The 15,492-nt window shown below is 46.9% G+C and overlaps 1 protein-coding gene across 4 annotated transcripts in view; it reads left to right on the top strand.

Moving 5' to 3' along the window:
• The window catches only part of LOC137624243 (S-formylglutathione hydrolase), a 48,687-nt gene that overhangs the window by 13,669 nt on the left and 19,526 nt on the right, over window positions 1-15,492 (top strand). For all 4 annotated transcript variants that reach the window (XM_068354755.1, XM_068354754.1, XM_068354752.1 and 1 more), the window contains exon 2: window positions 3,925-4,012. In XM_068354755.1, the coding sequence (XP_068210856.1) occupies window positions 3,942-4,012 (71 nt within the window). In that variant the 5' untranslated portion in view covers window positions 3,925-3,941. The remainder of the gene's footprint in view (window positions 1-3,924; window positions 4,013-15,492) is intronic.

Here is a 15,492-nt window from a genome sequence, read left to right as displayed (position 1 = left end):
GTTACATCTTAGGAATGTTAGATCTCTTTCGGCTCCTACGATTAAAGGGTACAGAAGTATGTTGGCTTCAGTTCTCCGCCACAGAGGTTTGGATCTTTCCTCCAACAAGGACCTACAAGACATCCTTAAATCCTTCGAGACTTCTAAAGAACGTCGTTTGTCCACTCCAGGCTGGAATCTAGACGTAGTCTTAAGGTTCCTTATGTCTCCTAGGTTCGAACCTCTCCAGTCAGCTTCCTTCAAAGACCTTACTCTCAAAACTCTTTTCCTCATCTGCCTTGCGACAGCCAAAAGAGTTAGTGAGGTTCACGCCTTCAGCAAGAACATAGGATTCACATCCGAATCAGCAACATGTTCTTTACAGCTCGGATTTTTAGCTAAAAATGAACTTCCTTCACGTCCTTGGCCTAGATCGTTCGAAATTCCTAGCCTTTCCAACATGGTGGGTAACGAGCTAGAGAGAGTTCTTTGCCCTGTCAGAGCTCTGAAATACTATCTTAAAAGGTCAAAACCTATACGAGGACAGTCAGAGGCCTTATGGTGTGCCATCAAGAAACCTTCGATGCCTATGTCCAAAAACGCAGTTTCGTATTATATAAGGCTTCTGATTAGAGAAGCTCATTCTCACATGAAGGAGGAAGACCTTGCTTTGCTGAAGGTAAGGACCCACGAAGTGAGAGCTGTAGCCACTTCGATGGCCTTTAAACAGAACCGTTCTCTGCAGAGTATTATGGATGCAACTTATTGGAGGAGCAAGTCAGTGTTTGCATCATTTTATCTCAAAGATGTCCAGTCTCTTTACGAGAACTGCTACACCCTGGGACCATTCGTAGCAGCGAGTGCAGTAGTAGGTGAGGGCTCAGCCACTACATTCCCTTAATCCCATAACCTTTTTAACCTTTCTCTTGAATGCTTTTATTGTTGTTTTTTGGGTTGTTACGGTAGGCTAAGAAGCCTTCCGCATCCTGTTTGATTTGGCGGGTGGTCAATTCGTTCTTGAGAAGCGCCTAGGTTAGAGGTTGTGTAGAGGTCCTTTAGTATGGGTTGCAGCCCTTTATACTTCAGCACCTTAGGGTTGTTCAGCCTCCTAAGAGGAACGCTGCGCTCAGTAAGGAAGACGAACTTATTAAAGGCAGAGTAATGGTTCAAGTCGACTTCCTTACCAGGTACTTATAATTTCATTGTTATTTTGAATAACTGATAATATGAAATACGGGATACTTAGCTTACTGATATACATGTACACTGGTTTTTCACCCACCTCCCTGGGTGTGAATCAGCTACATGATTATCGGGTAAGATTAATATTGAAAAATGTTATTTTCATTAGTAAAATAAATTTTTGAATATACTTACCCGATAATCATGATTTAATTGACCCACCCTTCCTCCCCATAGAGAACCAGTGGACCGAGGAAAAATTGAGGTGGTGTCAACAAGAAGTACTGCAGTACCTGGCCACAGGTGGCGCTGGTGAGTACACCCCCTTCTACAGTAGTATAGTGATCGCTGGCGTATCCCTTCCGTAGAATTCTGTCGGGCAACGGAGTTGACAGCTACATGATTATCGGGTAAGTATATTCAAAAATTTATTTTACTAATGAAAATAACATTTTAGCGGAAGAGACCAATGTACAATCCTGAGGGATTTTCCTTGATCAAAGCATGCAGTAGTGATGGAGCATATAACATTTAGCAATGGGGCATCAAAGCTCTATGGTCTGCTCACATTGCATATGACATAATCTGCAGTAAGCCACTGTTTAGTGAAGAAAACGGTGCTCACATACAGTATAACTGGTGAGGTGAATAAGTGTCCTATGCACTTTTGCTTTTTACGACACTTGTTCACAGGTACACCTTTGTCAGGAGTAAATGTCCTTTATTTTTTTCCCACCCAATGATTCAGGATTTGCTACATGATCCATCCATGTACCATTCAAAATGCAACTCATAGCGTGCAGGGGAAACATGGTGAGAAGGGCCTTTATATAGTATCCTGAGAACGAAGTATTTACATGTTCTTCCCCCAAGGATATGCAACCTTTTACTTTTAGTCAAGCGTTTGTTTCGTTTCAAATACAATAGTTTTTTGTCTTCCATCAATCTTTTTCTTTATATTGAGTACCTGAGCCCAGACTTTTTTTCACTGGGTGTTGGAAGAGGAGTTTTTTTTTTCTTTTTGAAATGGAGTCCGGGAAGGTGTAATGTTGGCTGTTCTTTAAGGACTTTATTACCGAACACCTTGACTCATGTTCCTGGGAAATCTCTTAGATGTTGCACATAAAGGGAGTTTCAGAGGTACAAACAAATTGTACAGCACTGCCATTTCCTCTCGCCATCCTTGCTAACAGTTTCTCTTTTTTCATATACTGAATAGTATTACCTGCTATTATGTACAGCTGTCAAATGTCTCCTTAGCATCCTTTGAAGTGTTCCTGAATTAATGAAGACAACTGTACCAGTGGAGAGACTACTTCTGTGAGGACAGTGAGGTTTCTCGTTATAGGTCATCAACCCCTCAATCTGCAGTCTCCCTCCTCAAGAGGTTGAATATAAGGCATTTCCTTTTCTAATTCCGTGTAGGATCCTTGGACTCTGGCACCGTGACCCATACCTGGGCAGCATTGTGGCCCGATCTGTGGTTGAATATGCTTGTCTTTGCCATTACTTGTTTATTTATGGGAAATGGGGCTAGGTTTAGAAGGTTGTTCATTTCTGAAGGAAAAACAGCATCTCCTAACATTCAGAAAACTTATGGGCTGACTTCGTCGTGCGAACGAGGAATTAGGTGCACTCTGGGACAGTTTGGTGTTCCTTACTGACTTTTAAGAGTAAGGTTGAAGAGGTGGCTGTGAAAAGGGGTTTGACTGAAAAGTGTAAAGGAAATAAATAGTTGTTCCAACACAGAGTACTTACCTAGAACAGTGTTGGACCGGTGATGAGTTGGGCCGGGTATAAGTTGGGCTGGAGATGAGCTGGGTCGGAGATAAGTTGGGCCGGAGATGAGTTGGCTGGCGATGAGTTGTCCCATTTCGAACATTATTAGGTCTCAATCTTGGCTACAGTTCTAATGGATTTTACTCCAGCGTGGCTCGCTGCTCTTGCAAAATTAACATTACATCACTGCTCCTCTGTTCCTGCTCACAAGGCTTGTGGGTCATTATTTTGGGGATATTTTTTACTTTCACATTAGCAACAATAGCAATATGGGTACTGCCTGGAAAACTTCTTAATTAGAAAACTATATATGTTGACCTTCATGTTCCTTTACGCTTTCTATGCACCTTTACGGTCCTTTAGGCTATTCAGAAAAAAGTGAAAAGGCCTTCTGACATCAGGAGACCCTTTCATCATCTTGGCAGTTTCCTTTAATGTCCTCCAGGATATCAAAGAGAACGATAACAGAACAGTATAAACTACGTAAATAAATGTGTCATACCATTTAATCAACAGTATGGTATTTAAGTGAAAGTTCAAAGTGGGATTTAGGAATGTTTGGCATCCATACCTGGATGTGCTGATGTACATTTTCAAATTGGGGATGGTTTCACTTTGAAAAAGGGAACTGTTGGAAGAACTGTCATGTGCTAAGTCTAGCATATTCTGTTCTGTACTAAGTACTGTAGTGCAATTTTTTTACATGGATTATCTGTATTGTTATCAGAGTAATAGTAATAGAAGTATATGTTAATTCATGCTACATCTTATAGATAGTTAGTTGATTAACTGTAAAATATGTGATGAAACCAAGTACTGTACACTACAGTACTGTATTAGGTAAACTTCATATAATTACATAATGTATTGTAGGTTCATTACAGTATACAGTATATGATAAATCATGTTGCCTTGAGGCATTTTGTGTGCTAGACTTGATTGCAAGATACAGTACCTAATTTAATTGATCTTTACTTTTTTCAGGCAGAACTTTATCAGCTATGGCAGCAATTGTCCAGGAAAGTGCCAACAAAATTTTTGGAGGATGGCAGAAGGTGTATTCTCATGATAGGTAAGAAGCTAAAGAATTCAAAATGTTACTTTATCTTGTGCTATTACTCCTGTCAGAGTTATACAGAATTAAGCAATAATCTATGGGCTGACGTAATTCCCCCCTATCTCCTTAACTGCCACCTTCCTTCACAAATGTCTTGCAGTGGTACTGTACTCTTCACCTGACCTGGTTTACATCACCACTTATAAAAAATATATTTTAATTCTTGGTATTTTATTGTGTAATTTATTAGATTTTACAGTGAGGTTAGATACTTTGAGGTTATGACCCAAGATTATTTGTGTGATCATACTATCATAATTCATATAGTATTTGTGTATGCTCATACAAGAATACAAACCTTAATATTTTATCTACGATATCATGGGAGACGGCTGGATAATTTGTTAAAGTTTCTTAACAAGGTAGTTAAGTGGTAGCAGATATGGCTTGGTTTATTATTGTATGTATGATGGATGACTGTAATGGCCTTGGAAACAACCTCTAGATACTGTCTGCTTAATTGACTGAAACCTTAGGATTATTTTGGAGATGGTACTACCCCTATTTGCCTATGGGGTGCTGAAGGAAGCAGCCTGGATTCCCTGCCTGTTGGTCTAGATGATCCACTTTCCTTTCCTCCTACAGGTCTTGAAAATGTACACCCCCTTTGTTGACATACCTTAAGAAATATAAGTGCCAGAGGATATGAAGACTTGCCCCCTGTAGGTGGATTTGACTACACTATCTGTGTTAAGAAACAACCTTCTGTGGGGGAGGAATTGTTAGGGGTCTATTTTTCTCTCAACCTTTGAAGCAGTAGGATTGAAGTTGTCTTATATGGTTACTCTCCAACTTGTCCTTTGGGTGGACCTTTTTATACATTGTTGGCTAATTTCTCATTGTCTGCTTTCTCTTTGGAGGAGGATAGTGCAAAGCTGTGGGTGGAGTACTGTTTCCAGTCTTTTTCATGCTACAGTATGTGCTCATTTCAAAGAGCAAGGTCAAGGCAGTGATGTAAAAAAGGAGGGATGTTGACTGTAGTAACATGTAAGGCATTTTTGTGTCGTCAGTCACTGTGACCAAGTCTTAGAGTGAGCTATGCTATTGACATTGTGTTCAGGTAAAGGACAGTCCTCTAAAAGCCTAATCAAAAGTTCATTGACTTTATTTTTCTTTCGTAAAGGATAGGGTGCCTTTTCATCCCTTAACCCAGCTTCTTGTGCCCCAGCCTGAAAGAAAAGAAGGGAGGAGAATATTGAGGGTGGCAGTTCTACAGTATTCTGCTACTGTGGGGAGATTACCATCATGCCAATGGGAAAAGTGGCAGTGACAGGTTTAAGTCCTGATGTTTGAGTGAAGGATGCAGACTTATTTTTACAATCTTTTTTTGCAATGCTAGTTTGAAATTCATACTGCTGATAAGCTAAGGGCTATATCAAACAAATCAGCACATTATGGAAAATAAAGAGTTAAATAAACTATTGTTTACCCTCCTAGTTTGCAGATTTGCCATCACCAAGATCATGTATATGTGGCTATCCATGTAGATACTATTGTTGAAAATTATGATATTCATGGGGCTAACCAATTGGGAAAGATAGAGAAATATAGGGAAAGATTTAGAAATTTACAGAAAAGGAAAATTTTGAGAGAGATTACCTGTCAAATTTAAGTCTCCCTCCTAAACCTCCACTCCCACTTGAGAGATGTTTCAGTGCTTATTGAGAGGGAAATTGTCCTATAAATCTTTGAAGATAGAAGAGATGAGAAAGGTTTGATTTTGTGTTTAATCCTGATGAAATATGTTGATGACGAACCCTTAGTCAAAGTGGTTGTAGAATTTACTTGGCTATATAATTGGGGCTGAGACAGGGATGTGTGATGTCGCCGTGGTTGTTTAACTTGTATGTTGATGGAGTGGTGAGAGAGGTGAATGCTCGAGTGCTTGGACGAGGATTAAAACTGGTAGACGAGAATAATCATGAATGGGAGGTAAATCAGTTGTTGTTTGCGGATGATACTGTACTGGTAGCAGACACAGAAGAGAAGCTTGACCGACTAGTGACAGAATTTGGAAGGGTGTGTGAGAGAAGGAAGTTGAGAGTTAATGTGGGTAAGAGTAAGGTTATGAGATGTACGAGAAGGGAAGGTGGTGCAAGGTTGAATGTCATGTTGAATGGAGAGTTACTTGAGGAGGTGGATCAGTTTAAGTACTTGGGGTCTGTTGTTGCAGCAAATGGTGGAGTGGAAGCAGATGTACGTCAGAGAGTGAATGAAGGTTGCAAAGTGTTGGGGGCAGTTAAGGGAGTAGTAAAAAATAGAGGGTTGGGCATGAATGTAAAGAGAGTTCTATATGAGAAAGTGATTGTACCAACTGTGATGTATGGATCGGAGTTGTGGGGAATGAAAGTGATGGAGAGACAGAAATTGAATGTGTTTGAGATGAAGTGTCTGAGGAGTATGGCTGGTGTATCTCGATTAGATAGGGTTAGGAACGAAGTGGTGAGGGAGAGAACGGGTGTAAGAAATGAGTTAGCGGCTAGAGTGGATATGAATGTGTTGAGGTGGTTTGGCCATGTTGAGAGAATGGAAAATGGCTGTCTGCTAAAGAAGGTGATGAATGCAAGAGTTGATGGGAGAAGTACAAGAGGAAGGCCAAGGTTTGGGTGGATGGATGGTGTGAAGAAAGCTCTGGGTGATAGGAGGATAGATGTGAGAGAGGCAAGAGAGCGTGCTAGAAATAGGAATGAATGGCGAGCGATTGTGACGCAGTTCCGGTAGGCCCTACTGCTTCCTCCGGTGCCTTAGATGACCGCGGAGGTAGCAGCAGTAGGGGACTCAGCAGTATGAAGCTTCATCTGTGGTGGAAATGTGGGAGGTTGGGCTGTGGCACCCTAGCAGTACCAGCTGAACTCGGCTGAGTCCCTGGTTAGGCTGGAGGAACGTAGAGAGTAGAGGTCCCCTTTTTTGTTTTGTTTCTTGTTGATGTTGGCTACCCCCCAAAATTGGGGGAAGTGCCATTGGTATATGTATGTATGTATAATTGCATTGAAAGGTGATGAGGTTTAGTGAGTGAAGTGGGGAACACATGGAAGCACATCTGCATTTGTGAATCTAAATACTCCACTGTTGTTTGGTAATTAAAACTTGGTTTCCCATTCTTGAGTGGCAAGTTCGTTTTTATTTAAGTGCTGGTAATGCTGTCTAAACTACATTGGTCATTGTAATTATAATTTGTTCCGTAACCGAAATGTAAACCACGCTATTTACATTGGGTTTACCTTTTAGCGCAGCTGAAATGGCGAGCCATTAGAATTTAACGAGGGTGTATTACCCCCGCGCTAGTTAGCGGGGGGGTAGGGGAGTGGTAGCTAGCTACCCCTCCCCCCCTCACACACAGGTGAATACTCACTTTCACTTTTGGCTCGGACTGGGACAGACGTCTCTGTCTTGGTCCTCGCTTGGCAGCCATTGTTTGTTTTGTCTTTACTTAATCGCTTACTTTTCTTTTACTCAATATATATGTAAACATGTTTTCATGTTTGTATATATATTTAAGTATAGAAATCAGTAAGTTTCCTTTTCAGAGTTGTGTGTGTAGTGTACGATATCTCCGTGGAGTCCTCGGCAGTTAGGCCACCACGGCGTAATTTTATGGGTTGCGATCGAGTTTGACTTCGGTCTTTCTCTCTCTCTCGAGGTCATTCACCCTTTTACTACGTTTTACTACGCCCTTGTAGCTTCCTTCCCGTGTGGGGGGGTTGCTACGCCGTACGTTTTGTTTCAATTAGTTTATGAATCTAATTGTAGTTGTTAATTTTTCAGCTTGTAGAACGATTCCTTTCGGGGTTTTCGTTCTTTCTTTAGTGTTCATTCATTTTTAAATTACATAATTACATAGTTTCATAATTATAATTGTTATAATTCTGTTTTGGTTACAGCTCTCCTTCCGTGAGTGTAAGTGGTTGTGAGGGCACGTGCCTGTTGTGTAATTCTTGTTTCCTTTCCCTCGGGATTCCTCTTCGGAGCCTTCCCGGGGGAATGAATGTGTACTAATGTTTTTTGTTTTTATTTTTTTTTACAGTTACCGATCTAGTTCGTTTCTGTAATATGGCTACGGTGTGAGCTGTCTTGTGGAGGCCTGGGGATTCGGCTGTTGCTGCCTCCCCTTTGGATTTTCGTCAGGGGCGTGTCTCCTTCTACTGGAAGTACTCCCGTGACGATTGACAGCTCTCCAGTTCATTTTAGAACTCAGGAGGCTTGCCTCCTTGGGTGGGTAACTTTCCTTCCGAGGGAAGTTTTTCCTGTCCAGGCTTGAGTTTTTCCCCTTTTGGGGGGTTCTTCTCTTGCCTTTTTTTCGTGCGACTATGCTCTTGGTGCTGAGCGGTCACACCTGCAGTTTCGCTCAAGGGGCTGGGCAACTGCAGGAGCCCCTCTTCGGAGGATTGCTCCTTTTAGGTCACTGGCTGACCAGTCTCTTCTACGAAGTGTTTCTCTTTCGTTCGCGAGAGAGTACACTCATAGAGACTCCTCTTCGGAGGATTCTTCTGCTGCTGTTGCTGTTGGCCTCCTTCGCCGTAAGGCTCGTTCTCCAACGCTTCGTCAGCCGGAGGTTCTGAAGGGACATGGTTCGCCGGCTACTAGCTCGCCATCGCGCGATCGCTCACTGGCGCATGCTGCTTGCTATCGCTCGCCAACGCGTCACCATGCCACAACGCGCCATCGCCTACCTGCGCGTCAGCACTCACCAGCTCACCACTGATCTCCTGTTGATCCACATCGCCAGCGGTCTTTCTCACCCACGCGGCAGCGCGTTTCCTCGCCATTGCGCCAACGCTTGCGTTCGCCACCTCGGACACGCGCTCATTCACCTGCCCACCCTCGGCGCGACCGCTCGCCCGCACGACCGCTCGCCCGCACGACCGCTCGCCCGCACGACCGCTCGCCCGCGCGATCATTCGCCTGTGCGCCCGCGCGACCATCGTTCGCGGTGAATTCCGCAGCCGGGGGTAGCAGCAGGAACGCGTGTTCCTAGACAACGCTCGGGATCGCCTCCACCCAAACACAGGTTGGTAGTGCAGGACAAGGATACTACTGAGGAGAGGTTAGTACATCATACTTCCCCACCTTCTTTTCAGGTAGGTACTGTGGTGTCCACTCCAAAGGATCGCCCGATCCCTTTCTCTTTAGTGAGGATTTCGGACTCTGTGTCCTTGGAGCAACAGACTTGGTTTGGTCCTCTGGCGCGGGCGTTAGTGAGGGTTATGAAACCAGCACTCGCCGACCAGGGTAACAAACCAACGGCTGTCTCTCCTACACTTAAGAGAAAGAGAGGAGTGGACTTCGTGGTGACTTCCCCCAGGGCGAAGTTGGTTCCCAAGAGGTCGGTCGCGAAGGCCCCTTCTCCTGCTCGAGGGGTTTCTCCTTCTCCCGTGGACGAGGCCTTTCCGTCCTCGGGTGAGTCCAGTGGGGCGGTAGTCTTCCCCTCGGCACCAAGAGGGGAGACTTCGCTTCATGGAGGAGAATCATCTCGTGAGGAAGGGGCCCCTCGAATCTTTGTTGGGATCCTGTGTCCCTCCCAGGAGGGAATCCAAGGACTCCAAGACCATCCCGAAATCCTCCTCAAGGATTCGCCAGGAACCCACGACTACCCGGGGGAATGTCCACGTTTCACCCCAGGAAGAGATCCCCTGGGGCAGGAGACTTAGCTGCCAGCCCGCAGGGAGGAGAACAGCAGGAATCCGAACGTGCCTTCTGGCAGGTCCTAAGCCTGATAAGGCAACTTAACGGGCTTATGGATCCAGTCATCGCCCCCCGTGAAGGCAAAGACACGATCTTGGATGAAGTGTTTGACGTTCGGAAGGCCCCGAAGTCCAGTGCGGCTCTGCCCTGGTCTCGGGGTCTGAAGAGTGCCAGAGCTAGGGCCATCCTTGAGAAGAGTTTGTTTGTGCCCAAGGACAGAGACTTAGACAGCGGCTGTGCGGAGGAAGTCGACTTCCGTTTTCACTCCTCCAAGGCTCTTTGTTCCAGACTCTGCAGGGCTCCAGCGCCTTTTCCTTTCAACCACGTCGGCCTAAGTTATCGGCTACGACAACTGAGACAAGGTGTCCAATTGCAGTTTCCTCCTGTCAGGAAGAGATGGCACGGGAGGCTCCCCCGGGGGGGCATAGTCCTAAAGGGAGCGGGAGAGTTCACGAACTCTAGGATTGCAGGTTTCACGCTGGGAGGATGCTTAAGGTTACTCATCCGGATGACAGCTTCCCGATGCCCATTCCCGCATGATCTCTGTGATCAGCCAAGGATATCGCGCCTGCCGTCTCTGTCAGCGAATTCAGTGTCTCTGAACCTCTATGCCATAGCGTCGGCAAGAGTTGCCCGTTTGGGTAGAATGATCCATACCTTAGGAGAAGGTCCTCCATAGGATCATCGACGGCTTCACCCCCGGCTTCTTCAGTCGATCCTTTCTTGTAAGGAAGTATCTGAGACGGGAGTTCCGTAGTCGATCTCTCAGCCCTGATCAAGTTTGTCGAACAAATTTCGTCCAGCGTAGAACAGCAGAATCGATCAGACTGGTAACGAGGCGACAGAACTCCTTAAACCCTGGATCGGAAGGACGGGTACTTTCAGTTTCCATTCCATCCATCTTCCAGGGAGCTCGTGGAATTCAGCCTAATCTGCAGGTATTCCTGCTTATGATGCAGTGTGGCGATCCCACCGTGGCATCGCAGGTTTTTTCCCCCAGAGAACTCTCCCTGCTTTCCTCATGGCCGCTCAGGTGCAGGCTTCCGCCTCCTTCGCTTTTTGGAGGGCTGGTCAACTCCGGTAGGCTCGGGTTCAACCTTCTTCAGCGCCGGGACAAGCTTCCGGATGCTTACCATGAGTGTGGGCTCATGGTATTTTGCTAGGAGCCTTCTCTTCTTCTGCCTCAACATCTGGAGTATCTGGCCATGATATTGAGTCAACGGCCTTACCACATTGGAAACCCCGCTTCTCGTCCGTCCAGCGAGGTTAAGCAACGTCGGTTCTGGTCGGTACTTGGATGGGTGACCACCTGGGGACGTCAGATTCTGTTGCTACCTCCTCCGAGCCTTCCCTTTAGTTGACTGTGGCAAGGCTGAGGAGAGGCGCAGTACCTGTTCTCAGGCAAGCAGAGCTTTCAGCCCTACCTTGGAATGTTTCCTAGTTCTCCTTTCTTCATTGACCCGTCTATAGTTCCGAACGGTCGCCTCAGGATAAGTTCCATGTGGGGAGGTCCAAGTTCCGGTGGTTTCAGGCAACGATTAACCGGGACCAGCGGAACTATTAGACCTGCAATGGGTGTTGACCTATGGAACCTCTTGATGGGAGTGGATATTCTCGTCCTTTCCCCACATTCTTGAAGCTGTTCTCGGACTCGTCAAAGAAAAGGGGGGGGGGCATGTTCCGGTCCAGGCCTATGGTCAGGACCTGAAGGATACCTCTCCATCATTCAGGCAGGCTTAGGGGCCGTAGTCTAGCCCCTCTACAGATCCTACAGCTCCTGTCGAGTCGCTCCGTGCGCGTCGACTTCATGATTCTGGCGTGTTCTAACCAGTAGGGGACGCATTTTCACACCTTCACATCTTGCAGTAGAGATACCGAGATGATTGAGATACTGTACTCTCAATACCACCATCGGCTCTCATTCCAGGCAGAGGAATGTTCTCTCCGACTATCCGAGCAGAGCCTCGTAGAGTGAGTGTACCTGGGGGTCTTTGGCCTTGAGTAACCAGCAAATCCTGGTCTGGGGGACCTGATCGCGACAGCTTGGAACCTCAAGCTTCCGCTGTTCTTCCCCCCAGTCTCAGACCCCGAGACTCTGGCAAGATGCATTCCGGTGATGGTGGGACAACTTCGACGCCTGCGTCTTCCCTCCTTTTTGTCTGTGGAGAATGGGTCTCAACAAGACCAGGTTGTCTGTCAACCTTTCAATGGGAGAGCTCCACTGGGACTATGCGCAGAACAGTTTCTGGATCCTCTGCTTCCCCTGACGGAACTCCCGGGAGAGCTTCTCCCACGCCACAGACTACTCAAACAACCACACTGCAACATCTTTCACGAACCGGGGCGTCGCTTCGGCTTCATGCCTGGAGACACTACGCCTCCTCCTCAAGAAGAGACAACCCGCTACAGTCGCGGTACAGAGGTCGCGTCATCTGCGATAGTCATCCGCAGGGGTCTTCCAGGCGAAGTGAAGTGTCTTCGGTGGTTGGTGCCGTGGGAGATATACCTCTTCCTTTGAGGCCTCTTCTCCAGCAATAACGGTCTTATTGCCTTTCGGCGGGAGGAAACTCCTTTCCACTCTCGGCAATGAAGCCTGTCGCTCAGCCTTTCCCTGACCTTCAGGCTTAAAGGAATAACTTTTTCCTGCCTGCTGGATCTTTCCTCGCTCATGCGAAGCTACGATCATCCCTGCCCTAGTCGGAGTGAGACCTCCAACTTGGAGCATGGCTCGGACTTTTTAGTCCCTTAAGAGATCTTTTCAAGACCCTTTACGACAGGCCTCGGATTGTATTCCGTCTTGGGTCTCCTGCTCACTCTGGCCGCGGCCAGTGTGTAAGCAATCTTCTTGGTCTCGTACGACTCTGCCCTTTCTAAGGAAGAGGGGAAGGCAACATTCAGGTCCGCTCCTGAGTTGTTGGCTAGACTCAGAATCTTGGGGTCCCAGCCCTTCGGTCCAATTCCTTCAAGATTTCGAGTCTCCATTCTGTATCTAATGTCCTAAGACCTTCTCTTACTTGCCAGTAAAGGAATCGAGAGGTTAGCTTTGGGAACAGCTGCAGTTTGTCCTCAGTTGCAGCCGATTTGGGAGCACAAGGAGGACACGGGGGAGAGTCACCAGTATACCTCTTCAGCTCGGACTCAATGACATTCATCTCGACCTGTCTCCAGACCCTCCCCCGTCACGTCACCCTACAGCACGATGTTGGATACATCGCAACGTCCCTCGCCTTCGAGTAATACTACTCTGTGACGCAGGTGCTACAAGCTGGAGTCTGGAAGCGTCTAATGACCTTCGCAGCCCGCTTCCTGCAGGGCGTGACCCACAGGAGTTTCGATACGTTCTCTATCGCTCTGTGGTAGCTACACAACAGCTGGTCTAACCTCAGGCTCCTTTTTGGACAGGTAGCAGAAGGTTGAGGGCATTGTTATCAGGTTTTAGTCTGCATGAACGAAAGAAGTATGTCTGGCACTTATTTCTTTCTTCATCATCCCCTCTACGGGTAAGCAGCATCCTGGTCTCTGCATAGCTGACCTCGAACCTCTGCAGGTAAACCATGCTTCCTTGTGTTCCGAGTATTGAGTCAATACTGTCGCGTCCCCCATACCCTGACGAGGTGGTATTGGGAACGTCCTAACCCAGAGTTCCTTCTGGAACTCCAGGTCAACTGCCTAGGACGGGTTACACTTCTTCCTTCACACACAAGCTTATGTAGGCCACACGGTTCCTTGCGAAGCAAGGAACTTGTGAGGTGCAGGGACTCCTTTTCTCGAGTGCGACTCACTCGGATTCTGAGTCCCCGGATAAAGCCAAAGCCAGTATGGCTGGGGACTTTCCACCCTACCTAAGGGGTAAGTCACCCAATGTAAATAGCGTGGTTTGTATTTCGGTTACGGAACAAATGACAAATTCGAAGATAATTTGTATTTTTCCTAACCATACAAACCTTAGCTATTTACACATATTTGCCCGCCAGCCCTGTCCCCCAAGACAAGTCCTACCTCTAAGTGAAAGTGAGCATTCACTTTTGTGTGAGGGGGGGGAGGGGTAGCTAGCTACCACTCCCCCCCTAGCCCCCCCCCCCCCCCCCCCCCCCCCCCCGCTAACTAGTACGGGGGTAATACACCCTCGTTAAATTCTAATGGCTTGCCATTTCAGCTGCGCTAAAAGGTAAACCCAATGTAAATAGCCAAGGTTTGTATGGTTAGGAAAAATACAAATTATCTTCGAATTTGTCATTTTTCAATATTTAACTTAGCCGGTGATTATATAGCTGCAACTCTGTTGCCCGACAGACAACTCTACGGTAAAAACTCGCCAGCGATCGCTACACAGGTTGCGGGTGTGCCCAACAGCGCCATCTGTCGTCCAGATACCCAGTACTCAATGTAAACAAAGACTCAATTTTCTCTCTGTCGAGCTATCGACAAGACGTACTTACTCGCTGTTGCTAAACTGGAGTTTTTTCACAACTAATTGGTGAAGTACTTTATTCTAGTTTTGAGCTTTCGCTGTGCAGGGTTTCTCTTCACACAAATCCTTGAACTCTTTTTGATAACGGATTCTTTGTTGATGACTTTTTGATAGTTTTTTGAATTTCCCTTTGACCAATTCAAAATGGCTGACCCTTCTCAAGTCCCCAAATTTAGGAAGTGCAAAAGTGCAGTGGGAAGTGCTAAAGTGCCGTGAGGGTTCGTCTGTTCGTGCCTGTCGTCCTCCTAGTCCGGGACCTCTTGCAAGCTCCCAAGTCCAGGGGAGAAGCAATGTCGTACGACAAATGGGTTCGAGAGGCTTTAATCAGCGAACAGACGTTCCCTCCGTGGTATCGGGCGTATCTACCCTAGATCACTCCTACCTAACTAAGACGAGAGAGCCCATTTATACCTCGTCTTCGGAAGGTGTTTCTCGCAAGAAACCCTGGACCAAGGTCTCACGACCGTTAAAACGCAAGTCGGTCCCTTCAGCGCAAGTCCAACGGCCCGGTTGTAGCCACTGGGTCAGTTCGGACTCGCTGCCGTCATCAGATGACTGCTCACAGCCTAAGAGAGGCAAAGCGGTACCGCTTCAGACAGTAACACCGTCTGTCGCCGCACCTGCTCCTGTAGACCCTAAGTGGTCTCTACTGCAAGACATGCAGTCTAAACTGACGTCTCTAATGCAGGACTTTCGTGCGGAGAAGGTTGCTGCCGCACCAGCTAGTGCAGTACCTAGCCTACAACCTTCCACACGATCGGTTGTGCGTCCTGTGGACGCTGAGCTAACCTTCTCACGCACACCAGTTGAGAGAGTTCCGCCACCCATGCGTTCCAGTGTGATCAGCCAGCCGCATGTTGACGTTAAGCGACGCACGGAGGTCTCCGTTGACGTTCGGGAGGTTCAACAACCGTCAGAGTTGCTTTGTTTTGACGCGGTGCGTCAACCTCCGCAACCCAGTGTGGTTTCCACTGCGCACCCACATCAGTCCAGACAGTCTGGAGTAGACGCTGTGCGTCCCCGCGCTGCCATGGTTGTTGCCAGCTCACAGACTGGGCAGCAGTTCCATGACGTTGCGTCCGGCTCAGTCACGCATGCACCCGTGCGACCGGACTCAGCGAACCAGCCGTTACCCACTCCGTTGCCGTTTCCTCATCAGTTATCGGATGAGGGACTTTCTGATGATGATGTTGCTGCACACATAGATGAACCACAATCAGAATTGGACGAGCCTAAGTCTACTCAACCCTCTTTGGACTTTAGGAAAGTTTTGGCCATTTTC

Source organism: Palaemon carinicauda, chromosome 31, assembly GCF_036898095.1.
Source record: "Palaemon carinicauda isolate YSFRI2023 chromosome 31, ASM3689809v2, whole genome shotgun sequence".
Taxonomy (NCBI): domain Eukaryota; kingdom Metazoa; phylum Arthropoda; class Malacostraca; order Decapoda; family Palaemonidae; genus Palaemon; species Palaemon carinicauda.
The sequence above is the reverse complement of the archived record's forward strand: the minus strand, read 5'-3'. Positions and strand labels throughout refer to the sequence as shown.